Below are 24,972 nucleotides of genomic sequence, written 5' to 3'. Positions count from 1 at the left end.
TAAAATCATCGACAACTTAGAAGCATAACGTTGAAAAGATAAAGATTTCTTTCTTCAGTCCGATAGATTCGATCGGCAAATTCGTGCGAGAGGCACGCGAGTAATTAATTTGCGAACGTATTCGCGTGTAGGCACGATTGTTCGCGGTAACGAGCGAAAGTTGCATAACTCATCGATACCGCGGTCGACGGACACTCCCCCATTATGAAATTCCAGCTTAATAGGCTTCCGGCTGAACGTGCGTGCCTGATCGGGCCCAACGGCCTAAATTCCAGCCTATGCTGCTCTAATTATTATTCCAGTGGTCGCGCTTAACTTTTTCTCAATCGACTTTTTCATCGACGATCCAACCGAGAACGTGCTCAAAATATGCGCCTGCCACGAACGATTCCGTAAGAGTTGACGTTTACTAAACGATACTGACAGCTGCGCTGGTAGTTCGAGACGGTGCGTTTCGCCCACGCGTGGATCGTAACGAGCGACATCGACATAAATCAACTTTTTAATGTATTTTCAGATACTTTCCGCAGCTACTACTATGTTGACGTACGTAACAAATAAGGAGACACGATGGCATTAAAGAAAATAACAAACTCACGAGAGGAAATATCCCATCATTCGTTATCCGTTATTTACGTATCGCTGAATTGAAAACAACGAAGCAGCGAGATGAGTCGTAAGACAAGAGAGTTGTTGGCGTTCACGACACATAACGGAGGTACCTAGTCTCCATGGCGATAATTAATTCGATAAAGGCTCGACTTCGAATGCCAAGGGAATGCGGTGATACATAGCTAACAGTCAATTAGGGGCAACCGCAACGAATCAATCGACGATAGAAGGTAGAAGTGGTGGGTAAGGGAGGAGTAGGAGAATCGAGATCGAGGACTCGATGTTCGTGGGGTCGATGCTAATTCCTCGGGTCGACGTCGTGCCCGTGCTCGCGTTCGCCCATTGGTCCATACCGGTGGCGGCCCCTTTTGTTCTTTTCACTCAAGAACCGACGATATATGTGGAGCAACCTGGCGACGATCGTGATATGCCAGCCGGCGCCCACGCTCCTGGGCAACTTTAGACGCGTTGTGCCACCTTCGCCGCTAAACCTTCTGGCCCTGACCTGCCTCGATCTCTCCCCTACCTTTTCCTAAAGCTACGCCCTCTTATACTTTCCCCCTTACCGCCCTTCGCCGCGTTCGTTCCCCGTCATAACTCTGTCATCTACTATATATGACAACCGAACGAGCGCTACCATTTGGAGAATCCATTCTTCGTTAGTAGACTACGTGTTCGTATATCGAGCACGTGTAAAAGGTGGTACGATTTAAATAAGGGAGGAGCATCGTTTTGGTTCTCGACGATCACGTTGTATGACATCTAACGAGACGCAGGTACATGGGTACGTATGTATATAAACCTAAGATAGACCTGCCCATATCGCGCATTACGCCCGAACTCCCACGCTCGAAAAGATCGCTAAGCATCGATTCGACGAATGGCGTTTCATTCACGGTAAGGCCCACCTCCGCTTTCAGCGACGACAGTCGTAGTACGTTGCAACAGGCAAGAAAAGAAGGCCCGATGGCTGACGATTGCATTCGCCATCCACTGCAATCTCTCTCCCACTACGATCGACCTGTCCTCCTACTCTAATGCCGTTTGTTGGGCCACCTCTTTCCGGGAAGAAACATCATCGTCGACCATTGGATGCTACGAAAATCGAGCTACCGATTGGCCAACAGCCGGTCGTACCTCGTTTAGAAATCTTGTGACTTTGCGCTAAGAACGCAAGATCTTATCTTACGCGATACGTCCCGAATGCGGATCGACTCGGTCTCGTCGTGGATTCAAATACGACATCACATTTTATCCTAGGTATAAAGAACACACGCGTTACGTAACTTATGTAAATTTCTCTTCTTCATTTGAATGTAATTGGACGATTTGATTGCGTATTACTAGAGATTATAACGTGTACGAATGTAAAATTAAACTTTTTCATCTCGAAAATATACCTCACGTTAAATTGTTTGGATTTAAAATCGAAGACAGCAGTATATAATTATGTCGGGTTGATAGACCGTTGAAATTTATAATATCTACGAGTAGATGGAACTTTAATGGGGTCTTTTCGTGTTCGTTGAACATTAGTTCTTGTCAATTAAACTAACGTTAGATAAAGCAATTGACCCCGACGGTCGGAGGGCTTACGAAAATACTATAATCAGCGTTGCAATCCATTTGTCTATTCTAGAAAACGCAGAGGTAACCTTTTGTTTGGTGGTTATTACGATACATTTTGTAAAATCGAAAGGAGAAAAGTTATCGGTGCGTGCGAGTACGGCGCATGCACGAAGGTGTCGCTTTTCATTGCGGTCAAGCTAGAGTTATTCGAGATACGAGGAAGTATTGAAGTCGAAGTCGACAGGCAGGGAGATCGATAGGAACGAACAGGATTGATGAGGAGAAAGGTGGTGAGCCGTTGAGCCAAGAGCAGCGTGCCGGTGAACGAGGAACGTCCGCGAAAAAGAACAGGAATAGGAATGTCGGTTAATTTGTAACCACGTTTATCTAGCACGATACCGGTGCGTACATTTTTCTTTCTTGCACTCCATAAGCAGTCGCACATACATACATAGGCACGCGCGCGAGAAAGAGAGAGAGAGAGAGAGAGAGAGAGAAAACGATTACGCGCGAAACGACTTCCATCATATGTAGGTGGTAAGTCGAAAAGTTCCTCGTAATATCATCGAATGTGTTCTAATCGCGAAACGTTTGTCGTGAAAACAAAATTATTATCGATAAACAAATTTTCGATTGAAAAGAAAAATAAAGAAAAGTATACAGATAAGAAGAAATATTACGATAGAAATATACACGGTAACAGAAGACAATAAAATGTTTCTCAGAACGTAACCGGCATTTTTAGAAACGATAAAATATTTTCTAGTTTTACCGATCTCATTCCTAAAGACCGGTGAGAGATTGGTTAAGCTAGATTCTTCTTGCGTGTACGAAATAGCGCCTTTTTACGGCACGTTTCTTTAGACAGCAGCAATACTTTTAGTTCCTATTTGAGCAGAGCTTAAGATAGATTATACCGGTCGCCGTCTCTGGCGCCAGCACCGTACGATTTCCCTCTTAAAGAACACTTTTTCGTTGAACCGCTTACGTTGACGCACCACTTTCGTGTACGACGGGTAAACGTGAAACGGGCTGTACGCGATCGCGACACCGGCGAAAGCTGCAACAAACTTCTACTATACCGGTATTCAAAGTACCGGTATATACGACTTATGTCTCAGCCGTGACAGGTATTTACTACTAGGCACGGAAATACGTTGAGCTCGTTCGTGTACTCCGCGCGTATTAGAACCGTTTTTCCAGAAATCTAAAGAATGCATGAAATCTTCGGCATGAAACTAACCGTAAGAATAGAGAAGGTTCATTATATAAGTAGTGGCTTCCTGTAATCACATTCCACGCATTCTGAAAAGTATCATTACCCGACACCTTAAGTAGAATCTCCTACGTAAGAATATCTTTGACCATTATTTGATTTCCTTTGAAAATAACGATGATACGCCTCTAATCAGGAAGTCCGAAGAATAACGAATATTGTATTTCAGTTGGGTCTATATTTTATAAATGATTAACTTTATATCTTCCTGGAATCTTTGATGAGTAAAAGAGACAGTGAGTGTCTGCAAAAGGATAGTTAAGTCGGCATTACCTAGTTGAAACGATCCAAGTTCCAAGTAGTTTGGTATTTACTAAAGTAGATACAGTAGCAATGTGTTCCAGAAATGGAAACAAAATGGATAGGAATTGTATACCCCGAGATCAAGAAGACTCCCAGCTGAACACCTTCGCATAAGGAGACGACTCTAGGCCTTTCCGTCCTCTAGGATCACAAAACGCGAAACGAAGAAGGATAAGAATGGGGCGTGGAGGGAAGAAGAGACGCGTAAGGAAAGCGAATTTACGAGATGATTGTCCGGTTGCCCTATTCATTCGGTACGGAATCTCTAAGAGGATCTCTATTGTAGATTATTGCGCCATTGTCCATTGTCGCCTCTAAACCCTTTCTTCTAACTTACTCGCTTCGGTCTTTCGTCGACTGCAAAGTAAAAAAAAAATCTTGTCAAGGACAAGGAGAATCCGCGATAGCAACTCGATCAAATGAAACAGCTCTTAAGATGATTTCTTTTTTCGTACGTTCACTACTCAATTATTAAAATAGGTAAGCACGCTACTTAGACACGATGCGCCAAGTACTTCCGGTAATATTAACTTTCAAATTGCGAGCGATTCGAGCTAGCTTTACACTTGACACTTCTCTCGAGATATTCCTGTCGGACGTTCACTCACGCAAGATGTATCAAAGAAAATTATGGTCCAGCGTCAAGACGTCTACATTTGCCAAGAGAAATGTCAGAGAGAAACTTCGTGCACAAAGTGTCAAGTCCAAGCCCGGTTTGGACAAAGAAAATTACCGCGACTCGAGTGTCAGAACCGTTTATATAAGCTGAGAAATGTCAGAGTGAAGCGACACGCGGTGAGTATGTTGCCGAATACTAATTTTTCGATATATATATATATGCGTGTGTATATATATATATGTGTAAATATACGTATGTAAAATATATACATATATAAATATATCAGTTTTAAAAAATATACTAAACTTTCCAAATTTTTCGATAAAATTTCTAACATATTATAACGATCGAGAGAAACTTTGATAAAGTATTCGGAATGTAGCCGAAACGTCTTTCGATACAAAAGACGGACAGCAGTAAGCGAGCAGTATAATTCCGCGTACTTCGTTCTCTGTACACGGATATATATCCACGGTAATTCGAGAAACATAACTCAAGACCCAGTGGAAAGGTGCATCACGACCACCGGCGTACCAAGTCGGCTTCTCTTTGCTACTTTAGTTGCCCATACCCCTTTCTCTTTATGTTCGTCGCGCACGAAGATCGTCCTCTTCTTCATCGTCCTCTCTTCACCAAAGAAAATTTAACCGAATGTGATGACTTTTCACAGTTGAGCGTATATCATCTTTAAAATATACAAGCTACTCGTTCCGATCCATTCAAACGTCTCAAATCAATGTCGATAAAAATGAGATGGAAATTATTCAGAATACGATTGATGAATCAGCTATTTATGCTTCGAAGATATTTCAATTCGTAAATATTTATTTTAAGTAATTATCGTATGAATATATAAAATTTTGTAAAGACATTTGAGCACTTTCTAGAAGCGAAATGAAACGTAATGAAGTCTTAATATATTCGTATTTTAAGAAGTAACATATAATATACAATTTATGTTGTGACGAATTCATAAGATGCAACGACTGATGCAAAAGATAAAATTACCTGTCAATGATTTTTCTACCTAATCTAATAACATATGGTATTGCCAATCCACGCATGCTAATAACCACGCGTGCTTCTTTAATCAAGCATTTTACAAGTGAAAAATAATTATAGAAAATAAAATGCTCTGGCAAAACTCTTTCACTTACGTTTACCTAAGTAGCGTTCCAACACCCATTTTTTATATACCATATAAATCCATGAAAAAAACCGTATAGATTTATTTTCAAACGAGATGCCTCAATTAACAGAATGGTCACCTAAGATAATTAACAAACGGTCTCTACCAGCTCTTTTCAATAAATTCCACATATTTATACAAAGTCTGGATAAGAGCTGCAAATTATAGCCTCATTATATGGGCGTAATGTGGAACACCCTCTTCACAAAAACTAACGAGAAAGTCGTTTACCTTACGATATAATTACACGTAAATTATTTCTGTTATAATATTGAAATTAAAATTCGTTGCACATCTATAAATAGATCGACATTAACATATAACCATATATTTGTATTTAAATGAAATTAAAACGATTTTATAGCGACTGCTTATCGAATGGAAATGTAATATGTATGTAAATTTGAACAAAATGAAAGATAGTAATGCCGCATCAGATAAATAGAATAATGAATATATATTCGCAATAAAATACCAACAAAAATTTGTGTGTATGTGTGCGTATGTGTTTATAAAAAAAAACTTACCTTATAGTACCGCTCTGTTTATGCTTGCCGATGAAAAAAGTTGTTATTCCATCAGGTATCTGCTTTGACCACGGTGGTTTTATCCAGATCAAACGTTTGAAGTGACCGGCATACACTGCTGGCATAATCCAGTTTTCGATACTAATATCCCTGTGATAACGAAACAAAAGTACATTTTCATTTTATTCGTCTATTTATATAACGTATATACATATATTCTCTATATTTTAATAATCGTAATAAAATGAGTCTTAATATTTTCAATGTTTCAATACCGTTTATAAAATTATTCTAATAATTCGAACGTTTTCATCGACGTTTTATTAATACGAAGAAACTATATCAAATTCTATGCACGATGCACGAACATGCACAACGAAAAATGCTGTATTTATCGATTGTTGTTAAACGAATACACTTCGGATTATTTGCATCTTTGAATTCATCGTATAATATTTCTATTATGTGTACTACTTACGTACATATAGTATAACTACTATATATATGTCAAAGAAAAGTAATTTATGAACTTGTGGCTAACGCGAAAAATTGTCGAAAATATCGTCGTACCTGCTATTATGTTTAAATTGCAAACATTATTGCTGGATTATTCGAAATTTATACCGTAATACTATGAATTTGAATATTATAACTTTATAATATTATCGTAATTACAATGCTAAGAATTATTTTATATAATAAATATTTAATGTTAATTAATGATAATACGTATACTAATGATAATAATTAATGATATTATCTAATCATCATTAAAATCATACCCAAATAATTCATCCTTATTCCATACTATATCGGCTGACATAGTTTTAGGTATAAGCATATCCGGATGAGAATCGAGATGAATAAAAGTATTTCCTTCAAATGGAAGATGTTTCGAGCCCAAACACCGATAAATGAATGGTAAAACCTAATAAAAGAGATTCAAAAGTTATTTAATTATATTAACTATTGAAGAATTTCAGATAAAAAATATTTCTAATCGTAATATGTACCCACACATATACGTATCATTTAATAGTAGATTATATTAATACATTTATATCATGCATTTAGGACGAAATACGATTAAAACGAACGAAAATATACTACATACACTTGTATAAATATAATTATACGTATTATTTTTGTAGAATTTAAGAGCGATAAAAAAGACCGATCACTTACGAAAGTGAAAACCGTTAACCGAAATCCGTTAATCGATTATATACACAATCGAAATAATATCGAATTTCGATTGTTCGGTAAATGAGCATGCGCAAACGTATGAATAGTTCTAGCGCTCGTGGCGCCACCAGCGAGAGAAAGGAAAAACAAAGTCGTTCGAGTCGCGAATCACAACGTAAACAAAACAGAAGAGACGGATCAGCCAGGTCGAATACAGGCGACACTCTTAGAGGTCATACATACCTCATCGTGATTTTCAACAATGTGGATCGGTGTTTTCTTGAAGTATTTACGTTTGAAAGGCATATTAATGGAGGCCATTGGGAATTATTAATTTTCAGGAAATACTAAAATTAATCGCGCGTGAAAAAGACTCGATACGACGTTTTCCGATTAATACGACACAACACACTCGCGAATACGGTTACATAGACTCCCTCACGCGAAAGCACGTGGTCAACGACTGAAGTTGTGCTAGGCGGGAGCCTCAAACGATTATTTCGCGAATAAAAGAGGCACGCAACGGGTTCCTACCCTGAATTCTCTCACGAGACGAGTTTCGTAAGGTGGTGCCTTTTTTTTCCATTCCTCTTCCCCCATCTCGCTCTTCCTCCTACCTCCCTTTAGATTCTCCCCACGTCGAAAAGATGCCTCAGAAACCTGATCTGCTTTAACTCACAGCCGGCATATATAAAATGTACAAATACGCGTGACAATCTTGTCGAATACATTATTTGAAATACACGTATTAAAACCTTTAGATATTTAATGTTATTATATTGTAGAATTATTATAAAAAAATAACTTTTATTGTAGAAAGCATTAGGAAGTTCTTATATTTTATATTTACATAACCATACATGTAATATACTTCCTAACCCTAAAACTATATAATACGCGTCTTTTACATCGATCTTTTTACTCAATAGGACATATACGATTTGTAATCCCACAAAATTCAATCGAGAAAGATCAATTGAATTACGTAAGATCAGGTAGTACGGTATCGATGGTAAAAGGTTACACATGGCACACAGAACATGTATCTTATAAATGCATACCACTAACATATGACCTTTTACTATCGATCGTTTCGCATATCATTATATATTACCAATCGATTATAAATCAATCGTTAGAAATCATGACCAAAAATAAGGTAACATTCAATTTATAAGTAGTAATATTTTATATATACATATGTATGTATATGTGTATTCATAAGCACATCATTTGATCATCACTATTCATTTTCACTGTACTGTTCTAACATTTGAGACTGATAAATTTGCCAGTGTAAATTATTAGTTTGTATTCTAATGGATGTAAATAATTCTTCAATGTCTATTTCTTCTTTATCATCTGAATTTACAGAATTATTTGATGTATTTTGATTAATTTTTAATTTATAATAATCACTATTTGGAGAAGTTTGCTTCTGACACGTATCATAATTTAGATTGTAAGAAAAGTTGTTATCTGTATAATTGTTATAAAAAGAGTATGGTTGAATCCAAGGATCTATATTATGATTATAACTGTTCCAATTATTAACATCGCAATGAGAAGAAATTCCATCTGATTTTGTATCTGTATTACAGTTTTTCCTATGACACTGCATTTGTACGTTGATATTAGAATTTTGTTTTGTATTTAAACATTTTTTAGGAACTGAGTGATCATCAAAGCTATGAATTTGTTTATATATACTAATAGTTTCTGGATTTACTTGTTGTGCTAATGGAACAGAAACAGTTTGAATAGCATTTAAGCTTTTTTGTGGTACAGATCTGTATGAATTCATAGATGTTTTTGTTGAATATTTCTTTCGTATATAATTATATTTTGTTTTTTTATTTAGAATTGGAGCTGATAATAAGCTTTCTTTTCTGGCATTATGAATATCCAAAGACGATGCATTTGGAAAGTCAGTTTGATTACTTTTATCTGTTGTTTGTGCATTTGTACTACATTTTTGATCGCATGTAACTAAATGTTCTATTACATTAGAATTTTTATTTAATTTATTTTGCAAATTCATTGCATTCATTTCCTCACCAAGTTTCTTTATGTCTTCTGGATCTTCATGAATCTGATCTAATATAGAATCATTTGTATAATTATGATTTATTAATGGAATACAACTATTTTCTTGTATTGCAGAATACGAAGAATCTTTCTTTAATTTAACTTTATTATTTATCTTTTTGATATTCTCTTGTTGTATAAAAGCAAATAATTCATCAAAAGATATTTTTCCTTGTTCTTTTATTTTAGTAATTAAATTATTATATTCAAATTGATCTAAGACAGTAAAATGTTTAATCCACTCTATGAGTCTTAATGTAATATCTGGTGGTTGTTGTAAATATTGTAATGCCTTACGATAATCTTCAATTTCTTTATCAGATATCATTAAATTTGGCATAAAAGCATCTTCCTTCATTGGATAAGGAAAGTAAGCATCAAATTTTTTTCCACATTTTCTATAACAACTTTTAAAATCTTCTATTGTTTTGTAAACATCCATGAAATTTTTGGATATTTGTAATGAATATGCATAGGTATCATCAATTTCTTCGTCAGTACGAAGTTCGGGATAAATACAGAGAAAAGCTTTCCTTTGTATTTGCAGAAAAGTTTTTAAAGCTAAACAATATTCTTTTTCTATAGTTCCATAAATAGAATTTGACATTGTATTGTCTAATAAATAAATTTCAAACTTAAGCTGTTTATTCCATCCTGATGCTATATTTAGTATAGAATCTTCATCATGGCCAGTATCAAGTTTATCCCGTTTTTTAAAACTTTCTTCATGTATTTGCATATAGTTCAATAATTCTTTAATACAAGAAACACCAATATCTTCTGTATCTTCTGATAACTCAACATACGAAATATTATTCTTTTTTGTGAAGTGGCTTTGTTCTTCCTTATTTTCAAATATTAAATTATTATCACTCGTAATTCCAGAATTAATTTTATTATTTATCTGAGTAGACATATTTGTAGCACATTTCTTATTGATTGTAAATTTCAAATACTCCATCATTTTATTATCATGAATATTTAATAATTCATCCTGGTCAATATTAGATAAATCAACTTTAAACACAACATCTTTATTAAGTTTTTGAAACTTAGATGGATTATTGGAATCATTTATTAATTGAAATTCGTATAAATTCGTTGATGTTGGTTCAATAGATGAAGTATCAAACTTTGGTATTTCTTTTTCCATTTGATTTCTTAAAGAACATTCAAGTTTGTTCTTTTCTTTTATGTGCTGTGCAGGTAACGAATTAATTGTATCTTCTGATTTTGATATAGTTATATCTTTAGAAGATTTACTATTTTCACATACTGGATTATTAATTATTATTTGATTTAACATATTTTCATTGAAGGATAACTGAATGTTACCTGCATTATTTTTATTATCCTCTAACAATACTTCGTCACATTGAGATTTCTCGTGAGATATAAGAGTAGGCAAACTATCATCTGAATCAAGTCTACTATTGCCAATTTCTTCTTCGTCTGTATCACGATCACATTTTCCAAAAATCTTATCAAATGCTGAATAATCACAATTCCAAATATTAAGTGGATACTCTACAGGAAGCTTAGCAATAGAAAAATTATTTCCTCCAACAGTTCCTAATATATCCTTGAACAACTCTAATTCATTGTCTGAAATAATTGTGATAGAAATTCCGTAAGATCCATAACGACCACCTCTTCCAATTCTATGTAAATACGTAGCTGCATCTCCAGGTATATCAAGATTGACAACTAAATTTACATTTTCAACATCAATACCTCTAGCAGTTAAATCAGTTGTTAGCATTATTCTACATTTAAGTGTCTTTAATTTTTTAATAGCCTGTTGTCGCTTAACCATATCTTGATTTCCTATTATGTAAGTAGCAGAAAAACCCATTGAATTGATTTTATTACATACAGATTGTGCTCTGAAAAATTGGGAAAAATAATGTATTGATATTAGTCCTTAGATTAGATCTGTTACAATAAAAAAATATAAAACATACCTTGATTGATAATTTGAGAATACTAAACATTGTTTAAATGGAATTTTATTAAAAATCTTGATAAGCTCTTCTACTTTTATCTCGACCTAAATAAACAAAAAGTATTGTAAAAACTTTTTATAAAAAAAATTACAAATTAATAACGAATTATATAATAGTAATATAGACAAATATTAATACCTAAAAGTACAAATTTGTAACTACCTGTTTCATTGTATATGGATGTGAAGGTACTACAGAAACAAATTGTTTTAAACCAACAAGAATTGGTCCATCATTATCTGGAGATGTTAATACTGGTGAACACATATACATTTTAAGAAAAGATTCCAAATCTCCTAAGTAAGTTGCACTTGATGCTATAACTTGTTTACTAAATGGTAATTTAGAAAAAATATAACTGAAATTATAAAATTTATAAAAAGAATTAAAACTGATCAACATATACAATAAAAAACATACATAGCAATATTATACCTACTTGATGTCTCCTTGGAAACTATTTTCCATTAATTTATCTGCTTCGTCAAGTACAAATAATCTAATATTATCAGTTTTAAGGAATCCTTTTTCTATCAAATGTTTTACTCTACCTGGAGCTCCAACTGCTATATGACATACCTTAAGTTTTTTTTTATCACCGTCTAAAACCATTCCTCCAATAAAAGATTCAACTTTCAGTCCTGAAAAAAAAATTGAGATTCTATATAGAGTATATTCATATAATCAAAATAAAATAAATAAAAAAAAAATACTGACCTTTCAATGCTGAACCAATAGATGACAAAACTTCAGAAATTTGGATAGCTATTTCTCTTGTAGGTGCTAATATTAAAACTTGTACAGTAGATACTTGAACATCTATCATTTCAAGAGCCACAGTACCAAATACTAATGTCTTTCCAGTTCCAGATTTTGCTTTTACTATTAAATCTAAAATAATAATATTAAAAATATATTAACTTCATACAAGACTATATTATATTACAAAACTATAATATTGATTATACAAACATACCAAAACCACAACGTCCTAATGGTATAGCTTTGAGTTGTATAGGAGATGGACTTTGAAAACCACAATTAGCTAACCCATTTAAAATATATTGAGAGAGTCCCATTTGAGAGAAAGTTACATCTTCTAATATTTTAACATCTTTAGTGCGTGGCTTCTTTTTTACATCATGAGCAATAGCATGCAACATGTTTCTTTAATAATATAAAGAATATATGTCAACAAATAAGTAAATAATATATAATACAAGTAAATAAGTAAGACAAGTATAAACGAGTAAATAATATGTAAAATATTAACTTGTTATGTGAGGTTAACTGTAAATTTCTTATTGCTACTTAATTATAATTACATCGACGTTTAATAGTTATTATTAACCAATAATACTATATAAAAAAAATTGTAAACACATCAGTTTATCCTAAAATTCATAAATAGTTCATTCATTAACAAATAATCGATTTCAACATTTAAACTTGTCATCGCAAGCTACAAACTTTCATCACATATAAAATCACATTACTTGATTTAATTATTAAATTTTATATTCTTAATGTAAATTTTAATAGAAAATTACCTGAATTATATCTATACTAAGTACACATATATATAAATATTCGTGCACGATTATATCAAGTTAAAAATACAAAACTTGAATCAAATTAAAGGTACTCCGAGCGTCAGTGAATGCTCCAATCGTAACTCAACATACGATCTCTTCGATGTTGATAAAAACGTAACTTTATGTTTCAAAGAGTTATTTGTAAATGCACCTTTCACTGTTGAACAGTAGTACGTTGAAAAATGATGGAATAACGACGACATGTTGATTGAACGAAACGTAAATAATTATGTTGATTTACGATTAAGGTGACTTAAAATTAAAAAGACAGATACGTTTCATTATTTTTCTTGTGTTGAAAATAACCAAAATGGGTCGACGTTCAATTAATACCACGAAAAGTGGGAAATATATGAATCCCACTGATCAAGCACGTTAGTATTGTTCATAACCAAATATATAAATAATATATTCTTATTATAAATAATAGAAAATTGACGATTTTCTGTATTGTATATTTTAGGTAAGGAAGCTCGTAAGAAAGAATTAAAGAAAAATAAAAAACAAAGACAATTGGTGCGAGCTGCTGTTTTAAAAGGCAAAGATCCTACTCAAATAATTGAAGAAATGGAAAAAATAGATCAAATGGGTTAGTATTACACAATAATATTAGTTCCTTAAAGTTTTGGTAGTTTGAATATTTATTGATATTTGTTTCCTTTTAGAATACAACGTTATGCAGCCACCACCTTTAAATGAAAAAGTATTAAAAGATAAACGAAAGAAACTTAAGGAAACCTTAGACCGTGTTTTAAAAATGTATGTAAGTATAGAAGTATTATACATTTTATATTTTAAATTGGTAAGATGATAATAAAAGATTTTCAATATCTGTATATAGTCATTTATAATTTATATTTCTATGATTGATTTACTTTCTTTAGGCAAAAGATGATCAAGAAAAATGGATAGAATTAAAAGAACAATTAATACAATACGAACGAAGGAGAATAGATTTAGTCTCATATTTTGAAGCTGTAAGACATGCACAACAGGTACAGGTTGATGAAATACCATTGCCATCTACAGCTAGTGATATATCTAGGATGTATCCAGGTTTTGAAACAATCTTCTTTTATTTTTTATTCAATATTATAGAGATTTTCTTAATATTACAAAGAGAAATATTCTTTCAGGCTCATTAACATCACAAATTCCACTACCAGACATGCCACAACCTCCTGCTCATATGTATCCACCACATCCACATTATATTCCACAACATCATCCACTCATGAACATACCAATACCACCAAGTATTTTAAAGAAAACCAGTGCATATGCCACAGCTCCATCAATACCTACAATGGCACCAAATAAAGAACCACCAGGTGTTCCACCTTTTCCACCACCTGACCTTTCAAGTGATGATGAAGATGTCGCAGAAAAGGTAATACTATGTATTTATTATTAAGTTAATGATTTTTCGTTTGATTTCTTGATTATAGACTTAATTAATTTTACAACTATTTTATGTATGCAATATATAGAGTAAAGATGCACCAGCAAAATCAAGAACAATACGTTTCGCGGATGATAAAGATGATAATAAGCAAGATTCTGATAAAGAAAAAGATTCAGAGAAAGATAAAGAAAAAGATAGAGAAATGACAAAGGTGAAGCCAACTACTTTGCAACAAAAAATGTTGGCCATGGCAGGTCAAGATATTGATCAATTTATGCGTGAAATGGAAGTAGTTCATAAAAAACGAGAAACTGAACGTGCTCAAGATTTAAATGCTCGCTTATCATTACTCGAGGCAGAGAATGAATCTAATTCTAAATCCAATAATAAAACTAACAACAAAACAGAAGATGAAGAACTCGAGCCTCCAGGAGCATCTGAGCATTCTTCAGGACATAATCAACATGCATCGTCTCATTCTCACACACAACATACGCAGCAACATAATTTGCCCCATATGAATCTTCCACCACCTCCACTTCTATATAGGCCACCACCTCCGCCATTACATCTTCGAATGCCTCCACCGCCCCCACCTCGTATTGGACTTCGTCTTCCACCTGGTAATACATCAACCATTATATTATAATATGTACAATTTAATCATGACATCGTAATTTTATTATTCGATAAATTTATTATATAAAAAATGTTTTTGCAGGTCCCCCACCTGGATTACCCAGAATGTTACGACCAGGTCCACCAAGTATGCCTAGAATGCCACCACCACAGATGCAAATGCCTAGTTTATCTAATATTTCAAATATAGGAAATGCTCAGATGCAAACGCAAGCAGGAACAGGATCACAACCTAAGACTCCTAATGTATTATCTGCTGCTCCTCAATTAATTAACAGAAAAGATAAAGATGGGAAAAATACTACAACTATTGAAGCCAAACCTCAGATTCGCAATTTAGCTGCGGATGTTACTCGGTTTTTACCAACATCTCTGCGAGTAAAACGAGATGATAAGAGAAAACCAACAAGCAACATATCCAGACTTTCAGAAAGATTACCAGAAACTCAACCACTTCGAACAACACAACCTAAAACAAAGGATGATGCATATATGCAATTTATGCAAGAAATGGAAGGTTTACTCTGAGTAAATAAATATAATTAAGACAAAAGATAGTGAATTTTTGTATTATATAAGATCATTAAATAGCCCTTATATAAATTCTGTAATTACAAATTCCATTTTGCACCATATATATGACATTTTTGTTGTATAAATGTACAAGTATCGCTTTAAGAGTACTACATGTTGTGATATTTTCAAAATGCAGACGTTTAAATTATTTTTCAACTGATTTATTATTTTGCCCTAATATTGTACAGTCACAAAAAGTAACTATATATCACATACATTATAAAATAAAAATATTAATGCAACTTTTTTTTTAACAGAAATAACTAATTTTAAATATCGAAATATTTACATAGTTTTATGTTTTGCACATGCGCGATGTTTGAGATTCATATTTCCTGTTCTGAAAAGTAGTGGGGGTAAAATCATAGCGTCATTTCCTTCTTCATGATTAAGTGGCAGGCGTGCTCGATACACAGTAACATTTAACGAAGCAATTGAACTATTATATGTATATTTAAGTGGTAATAAATGATACTATAGTTATTAACGTGTTTAAAATTTACAAATTAACATCATTTAGAACAGTTCTACTCTTTTATTAAAAACGTAAAAATGTTTGCGAGAAACAGACAAAGTCAGGGCTATCCTAGTGGTAAGAACAGTACAAAATTTATTTTTATATTCAAGGTATATAAACATGTTGATAGAAAATAAATTCTTTTATGTTAGTTATGTATAATTATATATAAATTTTTGTTAATATTAAAATACATTATATCAAAAGATCAATACTATCGATTATGCTCATGTTTGAAATATATATCATTTATATTTTATTATTTCTTTTTCTATATACAATAGTCATGATCACCTGGTATAAACATGTATGTTTACACAAAGATCGTAAGTTTATTTATTAAATATTTTTCTTAAAAAGCTATCTATTTTTCTAGATTATACAACAAATCGACGACTATACGATTTATTTTTATTTATATGACATAATTTGATTAACCCTACAATATATGCTTCTTAGAAAACACAATAAGAATATATTTATATATGTTACAGCACGAACACAAAATCCTAGTAACCAGGCTCCTTTCCAGAGCCAAAATTCTGTAAGTTTCTATTTATTTATTTATATGTATTTTTATATCATATTCTTTATGGACATCAAATTTATATTAATTCCAAATTTTGTATTATTTCAAAATTAAATAGAAGATCCCAAATATAACAGAAGATATAAAAAATGTTTGAGTTTTCACATATATAGATGCATTAAAATGTTCCATTTGTTGTTTCCAAAGTTGTTTCCATTTGCATGTACTAATTAGTGGTCCCTACTTTCCCCTCCCCTGCAACGCAGGTACTAGTAGCTATACAACAATACCGAGGAAGTGCGGTCGGCCAGGGGCTAGATCGTCTGTTACCCACATAGCATAGCCTGTCATAGGCCGTAGGCCATTTTGTTAATTTGTACTGAACTCATGCCTAAGCAAGTTGAATTGTTTTAATATTATTATATCATTGATATTTAACTCTAATTTATTTTCTATGTATATTTAAACAGTACTCATTCTATTCCAAATGTACGTTCTTATTATTTTTTTTTTTTTTTTTATATTATTATACATAGAATATAAAACATATTCTGAAGGATTGATTATAATTTAACATATACATCATTATAATTACTCATTCCTATTTTTGAAATTAATTTTTAAATTTTTATATAATAATTAACATATTTCAACTTAACTGAGTCATGAGTAAGGAAACATTGGCCATAGTTAAAGGTAATTTGGCAGGTAAGAGCTATGGGGGTAGCATTAGATTGCTTTTAAGTACATATGCGATGCTAGACCTTGGTGGGATAGCACAACCGTAGAGGTTCCTTGTGTAGCGGCGACCCACCCTATATTTTACAGTTTAGTCAGCAAGGAAGTTATCAGCCACCACAACCAATCGTAAATCAGCAAGCTATTTACAAACAAGGAAATGTGCCACCTTCACAACCGTTTAAATCTCAGCCACCAGTACAGATACAACAATCTAGTATAGCAAGACCATTGCAACAATTGAAACCTCAATTAACGCAGCAACAACAGCAACAACAACATCTGCAGCAACAACAGCAACAGCAACATTTGCAGCAACAGCAACATTTGCAGCAACAACAGCAACAGCAACATCTGCAGCAACAGCAACAGCAACATCTGCAGCAACAGCAACAGCAACATCTGCAGCAACAGCAGCATATGCAGCAGCAGCAGCAGCATATACAGCAACAGCATATACAGCAGCAACATATGCAGCAGCAACATATACAGCAACAGCAACCACCTCCACAACTACCACCACCTAATACTCAACAACAACAGCGTCTAAAACCAATACTTAAACAAAGCTCAATTACAGTATCTACTGTTCCTATGCAGAACACATCTACTACTCCTCAACAACCTGCTTCTACATCACAAAATATATCTGTTCTCACTACATCAGATGCAACTGCTTCTTGTAATAATACCATTGATGGAAAAGTTGATGTCAAAACTGAGAATACAGATACTGATGCACCAGAAATGCCAAGATGGAGACGTAAAATACCTGGATGTAAGTATTATACATGTGTCATAGTTTCTATAGAAATTTTATTTATTTTATCATATTTTTATTTTATTATCGATATGATGACAAAACGCTGCGCAAATTTGAAGATGTTTAGCTTTTGTTCAATAATTTGTTCCTTGAACTAAGGCATTCAAACAATCGATGTGAATCAGTGTACTGAAAAAGTTAAAAGCTAGATAATACGAACGAATACTATATCTTATTTTTATCTATGTTCAATAATAAAATTATGTATACAGTTAAGGTAAATAAAAAATTGAAACGTCTTCGCTTGAATCAACGTTTAAGAAAGACTCTTCAACCAAAAAATGCAATTATGGTTTTAAATGAAATGAAAGCTGGAGTACAATTTACATTTCCTGAAACACAAGGACCTATGCCAAACTCTCTTTATCTTGTCCATGCAGAGGTAAAAAAGAATTTTCTATAATGAATATCCATTCTATATATTTGTTTTGACTAAATATTATATATATAATTGGCAGCTTGATGGAAAAACATATGTTGGTCAAGGATTATCTAAACCACTTGCACGCCAAAATGCTGCTGAAAATGCATTAAAAGCATTATTACTTGAAAAAATGACTGCGGCTAGTATGAAAGCACGTATGGATGCTGAATCAGATGGACAAGCAAATCAGCCTGCGGATTCTTCCTCATCAACAAAAGAAGACAATGCAGAAGATGGACAAGTATCAGTAGATACTAATATTGATGAAAGTGAAGAAGTTCCATGGAGTTCATTAGCAAGTTTTGCACTTTATAAACTTTTCTTGGAATGGCATAATCAAGGAACATCAGTACCAGTACCTAGACCAGGAGTACCTACACCGCTAAAAGGAGCAAAGAAAATACTTTCCAGTACAAATAAATTTCCAGTTCAAAAGGAACTTCCACCAAATGCGACCAATATACATCCTGTTATGTTATTAAATCAAATGAAACCAGGATTAACATATGTAGAAATAAGTCGTCTTGGAAATCCACCTAATATAATGTTTACACTAGCTGTGGAAATTGACGGCGTTGGTTATACTGGTTCAGGTATATAAAAATAATAAACTTAATAAATGCAAGATAATAATCGAATTTTTATATCAATCGATATTTATAAGTATGTAAATAATTGTATCTCTTTAATTGCAGCAAGAAATAAAAAAGACGCTAAAAAAATAGCAGCAAAGGCAGCATTATTAGCTTTGTATGGATTAAATTACCCTGAAGAAAACAAAACTGATCAATCAGAAGATGTACAAAGTGTGTAAAGTAATATTTACACATTAATCAAAACACATTTCTTTAATACATGTATCGCAATTTCTCTTCTGTTCTTTTCTTTATCCAAATAATAAGTGTTTACAATATGCTACAAATTATAATTATTAGATTATTATACAGAAGTGACTTGAAGATAATCATGTGTAAAATTATATCATTTATATTTATTAATGTATAGACTCAGAAATATTTTGTAATAATGTGTAAGCTATATGAAAAAACACATATTTTAAAAGATAATGTAACATCTCATCTAATTATGTATAATATGACACGAACTGTACTTATTGTAAAAGTTAACCAATCTTAAATAGATATATTGTATTTGCACTCATATGTTATTCGAGAAATATCGTTTAAAGTAAAAGATATGTATCACAAAATTTTTGAAATTCTGTTAGTATTTTGCTGAGTATTGTGCAATCAAATATTAAGCACAGCACATTATTTTTTTTATATATGTATTAATAGGATTTACGAAACAGTTTATTAATAATTACATTAGTTCTACGTACATCGTTCATAACTTACGATTTATTTGTATTAACTATCTTACTATATAAATATCTTATAAAACTATATGTTGTTGATAAATAAATTAATCCCTAGTACTAAATATTATTGAGATATTAACCTGTAATAAATATTTAATATATCTGTTAGTTTATATATATATATATATATATATATATATATATATATATATAATTATTTCTAATTGAAATAATTATGATTTTATATAAATATGCTTACTTGTTATGTTGTATAATTAAGTATGCATTTTAACTTCGTCACTATGAATGGTTACCGTGGAAACAATATAGTATACAAAAATAGCCTTCAAGAGTGATTGATACAAATATGAAAAGATTACTGTGTCATAAAAGATATCAATAATTATGCAAGCTTTAAAATTAGTGGTAATTGGACCATTGGAGGTAAGATATGAAGGATTAATGTTAATAAATACTAGTGCTTAAATTAAATTTTTTTGATTCGATAACATAAGTAAAAAACGTATTATTTATTTTCTATATAATTTTGAATAACAAAAAAGTAATACTTTTCAGAGTGGTAAAACTACAGTATCAAACTTTCTAGCTGATGCTTCAGAAATTCCTTACAATTACCATCCAACATATGGTGTAAGAATACTAGAAGCAGAAGCACAAGGCATTATAGTAAATAATAAAACTATTTCAAAAGATATTGAAATATGGGATTGTAGTGGCGATTATAAGTATGCAAATTAAGTACATTATATATTTTAAACTTGAAGTGGATTATCTATTCTTGTAATTTATGCATGTTACAGATTTAAAACTTGTTGGCCTGCTATAAGGAAAGATTTGCATGGTGTGATGTTAATATATAATGCAAAAAAACAAAATTGTTTAAAAGAAATGCAAGAGTTCTATGATTACTTTGTTACACAGACTAAATTAGGTCCTGACATGTGTGTAATATTCTGTTATGATCCTGACAGAATTCTATCTGAATTACCGAAATCGATCTGTAAGTGTAAAAATAAGAAAAACGAATGATTAATTGTAATTAAAAAAAAAAAAATAATAATTTATTTACTTATACAGCTTCCACATTTCCCAAAGTATCACATGTTAGATGTGACATAGAAGAAAGTGGTAATAAATTACAAGCTGACTTTCGTTTATTTTTAAGTTCACTTATGACTAAAATGCAAGACTATTTGGATCAAGAAGAAAACACTATATTAACTGATAATATTTTATTTGCTAAATAATTTTTTATCACTTTAGTAGGATATAATATATGTACATATAGTGTACAAAAATCTATAACAATATTATATTTTACTTCCAGCATATAAGGGATCAATATAAAAAAAAAAAAAAAAATTAAGTTTATAAACTAAAATTAACCACACACATTTCCCTTTTTGTATATCACTATATTAATTGATTTTAAAAACATCATTATATTAATCAGCTGATTGTTGTGATAAATAAGTCTTCAATTCATCCCATGCATTTTGTACTTGCTTTTGTGTGAAATCATGATCCCACAATGTGCATATAACAACATTAGCTTCTCTAATTTGATCTATGTTATTTGTTTGCATTTCTATTCTTCGTTTTGCTTCATCCTCTGACAAAACATTTCTTTTTATGATTCTTTTAATAGCCTACACATTGAATACATGTATCATTTTTTAATAAGACATATGTACATTGTTAATAACATGAAGTACACATAATATTAAACAAACCTCTTCTGGTGGAATTATGCAAGCCCATATTTCATGACATTCATTCTGCCAATTAGCTTGTATTAAAACTGCTGCCTCCATAAAAATAATATTATATCCTTCTATATATAGTTCATGAATCTTCTTTTTAGCCTCTTCAAGAATTAAAGGCCACATTAATTTATTTAGTTTATTTAATTGTTCCTACATTTTTAACACAAAATTATCAAATTATTGAAAAAACAGCTGAAATAGTCTTGTCATATTGTATAAATTATATACATAAATATACCTTATCATTAAATACAATATTACTAAGAGCTTTTCTATTAATAAAACCATCTGCATCAAGTACGCCTGTACCAAAATGTGTAATTATAGCTTGATAACATTCTTTTCCAGGAAGATATAAGTCATGTGCAATTTTATCACAATTTACAAATCCAGCATCATATTTTTGTACTTTTTCTATCACTGATGATTTACCACTTGCTATACCACCAATTAATCCAATAATATAAGGTTTAAGTGGCTTATCTTTGTTTATCTACAAAATTAATAATAATATTTCTAAAAATAAATAAAAAAGTCTAATGTCGAGAAAATACATACAGGTTTTCCTAATCTTTTGCCAAGTAATCGCATTCTTTGATTACTAGAACTAATTTTGCTTTCTTCATATTCTCCGTGATTTTCATCAACTAATAATTTTACTTCATGAATAGCCAATTTATTCAAATTTTTCTCTAATCGCAAAGAATTAACTTTATCTCCTCCTCGTTTTGTTTCTTCACTGACTACTAACATTTCAAATGTAGGATCATCTTTAGTTGGACCATACATATCATTAATAGGAACAATATCATATGTTAATGATGAATCCACATCTTCTAAAAAATCTTTAACATCTGTTATTCTTTTAGAGCATGGTTCTATTAATTCCCATAGCAATTTTCCTAAAAATATTATGTTAATTGTCAGTTATGACTAAATACTACAATTGGAAACATTATTTTAATAGTAATATCTAACCAGTTAGCATGTTTGTATCTGTTACACCAACTGTAAGTTTTTCTTTAGAATACAAAACAGCTTCACTTAAAAAAATTTTATGTCCATTATGTAGACGATCGAACGTGCCACCCAAAACAACATTTTTGTATGTTTGTGAATCTTTTGTACTATATTCATCAATATTACTACATTTTTCATTATTTTGTTCATTATCAAGTGTAATATAACTGCATCCTTCTGATCTATTAGCAAGGCAATCTTGTATAAAAGTGTCAACTATCTTTGTATTATAAATCTGATCAAAAATTATTATTTCCACTGGACTTTTTGTATTTATAACGGTAAAAGCAGGATTTTTTATATGTGTTAATAAGATTCGTATATCTAGTCTAGAACAATTATTGGAAGCAACTTTATAAATATTGGCAACGATTTGAGCATAACAAGATAATTTCGGTAATATAATGGAATGATTTTCTGGTATAACCAAATGTTTTTCTGGCAAATACTGAATATATAATGTTTTTAAAACATGTTTATTAATAACTGGTAATAACGTCGTAATCCTACTAGGATTTGTCAAAATTAACAAGCCAGTATTTAACATATTTAAACACAAATCTAATTTTTCAGTAGAGCTATATAAGAAGATTCGATTTCAAATAACACTTGTTTAAAGTTGAATATGGTGATTATTCTACGCATACTATCATTTAACTACTGATAGCTACGTAGGACGAGAAATATTTTCGCGTAACGAATAAATAAATAAACATAAACAATCGACTAACGTACTTATGTATTCGGTGACCGTCGACTGAAGTTGACGATCATAACGAAGAGGTTAGTTTTGTTATAGATGAATTTAATAATACGTTATATCATTATTATTTTGAACTTTGTTCCTTTATTGTTAAACGAAGATTATGCGTAACACCGAAGATACGCATACAAGTCACTTAATTTAAATTACCGATTATTAATCCAGTAAAGAAGAAATTGTGAAATTATTATATTCAATTTCTCTAAATTAAATAGAAAAATAAAATATCAAGTAACTAAAATATAAATAAAATTAATAGTTTGTTATGTAGATCAAATTATATATTTAATTGATTATTACTGCAAAGTTCATGGTTCTGAATAACTTCTCGAAAGTGTATTAATTTTATTATGTACTAATATCCATTCTGTTAAAAGTTTGTTATGATTATTTAAAGCTGCTTTCAAAAATATATCGTAATGTATATTTGATATATCTAAATGACAACCTACGATACAATCAGATATAATTTATAATAAAGTATTCTTTGTATTAATATATAAAATGTAAATATAAACTATTTAAAATTTTCTACAAACCTGTTTCGCAAAGAATATCTAAACAAGTAAAATCATTATTGTTAGGGTGATTAAGAAAAAAATATAATGCCATACATATTGCATTTTCACCAGTATAAGTCGTAAGAAAAGGATTAGCACCTATATATATAATATAAATTTTTCATGAATTCTTGATGTTAAATATAACATCATAATAATATTTAATATTATAAATTTTACCCTTTGCAAGCATATATTCGATTAAACATGTATTTCCATGAAAGCAGACTTTATGAAATGGTGTATATCCATCTGGTCCATGTGGAATATTAATTAAGTAGGGACAATAATTAGTTAAACGAATGCATCTAAGTGCATATACTTTCATATAACATTTCTAATAACAACATATAGATATAAAGATATTATTAATATGAAAAGACAATAAAATGTACTAAATAAATATAAGTATATCTTACATCAGCTGCTTCATATAATTTTAACAATATTTCTTTATGACTCATAGTTTCAACAATTTTTTGTTTTAATATACACTGATTAGAGGAATATTTTTGTTTAGATTTTTCAAAAGGTGTAATAATAGATTTTACTATATTATAATATTTTCCTATAGAATGATGTTAAATATATTTTTAAAAATAAAATCATAAAAAATTTCCATAAAATTAAATACATTTAGTATAAGTTTTCATTTGTTTCTGCATACTTTTAATGCAATTATGTATACAAAAAATGATGCCAATAACGAATAAAACTATGGCTATTTGTATTTTGCTTATATCCATGACTATAGCTTAATATTATTTTGTGTCTTTATTCGAATTTTTAAAAATTATTATTTTGTGTTCCTTCTTTCGCACATTTACTCTTATGTTTCTAAGTCCTTTTAAATCTTATAAATTCTGTTATTTGATTGGATATGCTTTGAAAATTAAACTAT

At 31.2% G+C, this 24,972-nt stretch overlaps 7 protein-coding genes across 11 annotated transcripts in view; 3 read left to right on the top strand and 4 right to left on the bottom strand.

Annotated features, from left to right (window-relative positions):
• The window catches only part of LOC127072919 (UPF0489 protein C5orf22 homolog), a 427,631-nt gene extending 419,723 nt beyond the window's left edge, over positions 1–7,908 (bottom strand). For both annotated transcript variants that reach the window (XR_007785615.1, XM_051013800.1), the window contains exons 1-3: positions 7,524–7,908; positions 6,878–7,023; positions 6,096–6,245 (exon numbers count right to left, since the gene is read on the bottom strand). Coding sequence is in view for 1 of the 2 variants with exons in the window: in XM_051013800.1 (XP_050869757.1) it covers positions 6,096–6,245; positions 6,878–7,023; positions 7,524–7,601 (374 nt within the window). In the remaining variant the exon portion in view is untranslated. The remainder of the gene's footprint in view (positions 1–6,095; positions 6,246–6,877; positions 7,024–7,523) is intronic.
• A 154-nt stretch (positions 7,909–8,062) lies between these two features.
• On the bottom strand, positions 8,063–13,065 carry LOC127072912 (uncharacterized). Of its 2 annotated transcripts, none has more exons than XM_051013789.1 (7): positions 12,925–13,065; positions 12,351–12,541; positions 12,092–12,265; positions 11,814–12,015; positions 11,537–11,732; positions 11,333–11,418; positions 8,063–11,254 (listed from the first exon to the last, which is right to left on the bottom strand). In XM_051013789.1, the coding sequence occupies exons 2-7, from the start codon at positions 12,535–12,537 to the stop codon at positions 8,524–8,526; spliced, it is 3,576 nt and encodes a 1,191-aa protein (XP_050869746.1). In that variant the 5' UTR covers positions 12,538–12,541; positions 12,925–13,065; the 3' UTR covers positions 8,063–8,523. The 2 variants fall into 2 exon arrangements, with proteins under 2 accessions (XP_050869746.1, XP_050869747.1); XM_051013790.1 differs by lacking the exon at positions 12,925–13,065 and adding an exon at positions 12,648–12,873.
• Positions 13,066–13,145: 80 nt separating this feature from the next.
• On the top strand, positions 13,146–15,739 carry LOC127072916 (WW domain-binding protein 11). Its single transcript, XM_051013796.1, has 7 exons — positions 13,146–13,343; positions 13,433–13,558; positions 13,635–13,732; positions 13,854–14,025; positions 14,106–14,359; positions 14,460–14,997; positions 15,096–15,739. The coding sequence occupies exons 1-7, from the start codon at positions 13,280–13,282 to the stop codon at positions 15,539–15,541; spliced, it is 1,698 nt and encodes a 565-aa protein (XP_050869753.1). The 5' UTR covers positions 13,146–13,279; the 3' UTR covers positions 15,542–15,739.
• Positions 15,740–15,981: 242 nt separating this feature from the next.
• Positions 15,982–20,026, top strand: LOC127072917 (putative mediator of RNA polymerase II transcription subunit 26). Of its 2 annotated transcripts, XM_051013797.1 has the most exons (7): positions 15,982–16,181; positions 16,391–16,432; positions 16,601–16,650; positions 17,464–18,151; positions 18,409–18,578; positions 18,655–19,213; positions 19,316–20,026. In XM_051013797.1, the coding sequence occupies exons 1-7, from the start codon at positions 16,142–16,144 to the stop codon at positions 19,432–19,434; spliced, it is 1,668 nt and encodes a 555-aa protein (XP_050869754.1). In that variant the 5' UTR covers positions 15,982–16,141; the 3' UTR covers positions 19,435–20,026. The 2 variants fall into 2 exon arrangements, with proteins under 2 accessions (XP_050869754.1, XP_050869755.1); XM_051013798.1 differs by lacking the exon at positions 16,391–16,432 and having other exon boundaries at positions 15,983–16,181.
• Positions 20,027–20,127: 101 nt separating this feature from the next.
• Positions 20,128–21,215, top strand: LOC127072922 (intraflagellar transport protein 22 homolog). Of its 2 annotated transcripts, XM_051013806.1 has the most exons (4): positions 20,128–20,385; positions 20,518–20,687; positions 20,763–20,962; positions 21,040–21,215. In XM_051013806.1, the coding sequence occupies exons 1-4, from the start codon at positions 20,347–20,349 to the stop codon at positions 21,207–21,209; spliced, it is 579 nt and encodes a 192-aa protein (XP_050869763.1). In that variant the 5' UTR covers positions 20,128–20,346; the 3' UTR covers positions 21,210–21,215. The 2 variants fall into 2 exon arrangements, 1 of the variants encoding a protein (XP_050869763.1); XR_007785616.1 differs by having other exon boundaries at positions 20,549–21,167.
• Positions 21,180–23,631, bottom strand: LOC127072918 (bifunctional coenzyme A synthase). The gene is made up of 5 exons (XM_051013799.1): positions 22,707–23,631; positions 22,287–22,630; positions 21,967–22,221; positions 21,696–21,878; positions 21,180–21,611 (listed from the first exon to the last, which is right to left on the bottom strand). Exons 1-5 carry the CDS (start codon positions 23,293–23,295, stop codon positions 21,408–21,410), a joined length of 1,575 nt encoding a protein of 524 aa, XP_050869756.1. The 5' UTR covers positions 23,296–23,631; the 3' UTR covers positions 21,180–21,407.
• A 31-nt stretch (positions 23,632–23,662) lies between these two features.
• On the bottom strand, positions 23,663–24,902 carry LOC127072923 (uncharacterized). Its single transcript, XM_051013807.1, has 4 exons — positions 24,491–24,902; positions 24,252–24,408; positions 24,051–24,170; positions 23,663–23,959 (listed from the first exon to the last, which is right to left on the bottom strand). The coding sequence occupies exons 1-4, from the start codon at positions 24,533–24,535 to the stop codon at positions 23,820–23,822; spliced, it is 462 nt and encodes a 153-aa protein (XP_050869764.1). The 5' UTR covers positions 24,536–24,902; the 3' UTR covers positions 23,663–23,819.
• Between the last annotated feature and the right edge of the window lie 70 nt (positions 24,903–24,972).

The sequence above is a fragment of the Vespula vulgaris genome, chromosome 2, assembly GCF_905475345.1.
Source record: "Vespula vulgaris chromosome 2, iyVesVulg1.1, whole genome shotgun sequence".
Lineage (NCBI taxonomy): Eukaryota > Metazoa > Arthropoda > Insecta > Hymenoptera > Vespidae > Vespula > Vespula vulgaris.
Note: the sequence above shows the minus strand (reverse complement) of the source record. Positions and strands in the feature narration are given on the sequence as shown.

Coding starts and splice junctions, on each gene's coding strand:
- LOC127072912 (XM_051013789.1), bottom strand. CDS start 12,537: ATGTTGCATGCTATTGCTCATGATGTAAAAAAGAAGCCACGCACTAAA. Junction 12,016..12,091: donor TATTGGTTCAGCATTGAAAG/GTCAGTATTTTT, acceptor TTTTTTTTTCAG/GACTGAAAGTTGAATCTTTT. Junction 11,255..11,332: donor TTCTCAAATTATCAATCAAG/GTATGTTTTATA, acceptor CCAATTTTTCAG/AGCACAATCTGTATGTAATA.
- LOC127072923 (XM_051013807.1), bottom strand. CDS start 24,535: ATGAGTCATAAAGAAATATTGTTAAAATTATATGAAGCAGCTGAT. Junction 24,409..24,490: donor AATTATATGAAGCAGCTGAT/GTAAGATATACT, acceptor TGTTGTTATTAG/AAATGTTATATGAAAGTATA. Junction 23,960..24,050: donor AGATATTCTTTGCGAAACAG/GTTTGTAGAAAA, acceptor ATTGTATCGTAG/GTTGTCATTTAGATATATCA.
- LOC127072916 (XM_051013796.1), top strand. CDS start 13,280: ATGGGTCGACGTTCAATTAATACCACGAAAAGTGGGAAATATATGAAT. Junction 13,733..13,853: donor ACCGTGTTTTAAAAATGTAT/GTAAGTATAGAA, acceptor TACTTTCTTTAG/GCAAAAGATGATCAAGAAAA. Junction 14,998..15,095: donor TGGACTTCGTCTTCCACCTG/GTAATACATCAA, acceptor ATGTTTTTGCAG/GTCCCCCACCTGGATTACCC.
- LOC127072917 (XM_051013797.1), top strand. CDS start 16,142: ATGTTTGCGAGAAACAGACAAAGTCAGGGCTATCCTAGTG. Junction 16,433..16,600: donor TGTATGTTTACACAAAGATC/GTAAGTTTATTT, acceptor TATATGTTACAG/CACGAACACAAAATCCTAGT. Junction 19,214..19,315: donor CGTTGGTTATACTGGTTCAG/GTATATAAAAAT, acceptor CTTTAATTGCAG/CAAGAAATAAAAAAGACGCT.
- LOC127072922 (XM_051013806.1), top strand. CDS start 20,347: ATGCAAGCTTTAAAATTAGTGGTAATTGGACCATTGGAG. Junction 20,386..20,517: donor TGGTAATTGGACCATTGGAG/GTAAGATATGAA, acceptor AATACTTTTCAG/AGTGGTAAAACTACAGTATC. Junction 20,963..21,039: donor TGAATTACCGAAATCGATCT/GTAAGTGTAAAA, acceptor TTACTTATACAG/CTTCCACATTTCCCAAAGTA.
- LOC127072918 (XM_051013799.1), bottom strand. CDS start 23,295: ATGTTAAATACTGGCTTGTTAATTTTGACAAATCCTAGTAGGATTACG. Junction 22,222..22,286: donor GCAAAAGATTAGGAAAACCT/GTATGTATTTTC, acceptor TTAATTTTGTAG/ATAAACAAAGATAAGCCACT. Junction 21,612..21,695: donor GCATAATTCCACCAGAAGAG/GTTTGTTTAATA, acceptor TTCAATGTGTAG/GCTATTAAAAGAATCATAAA.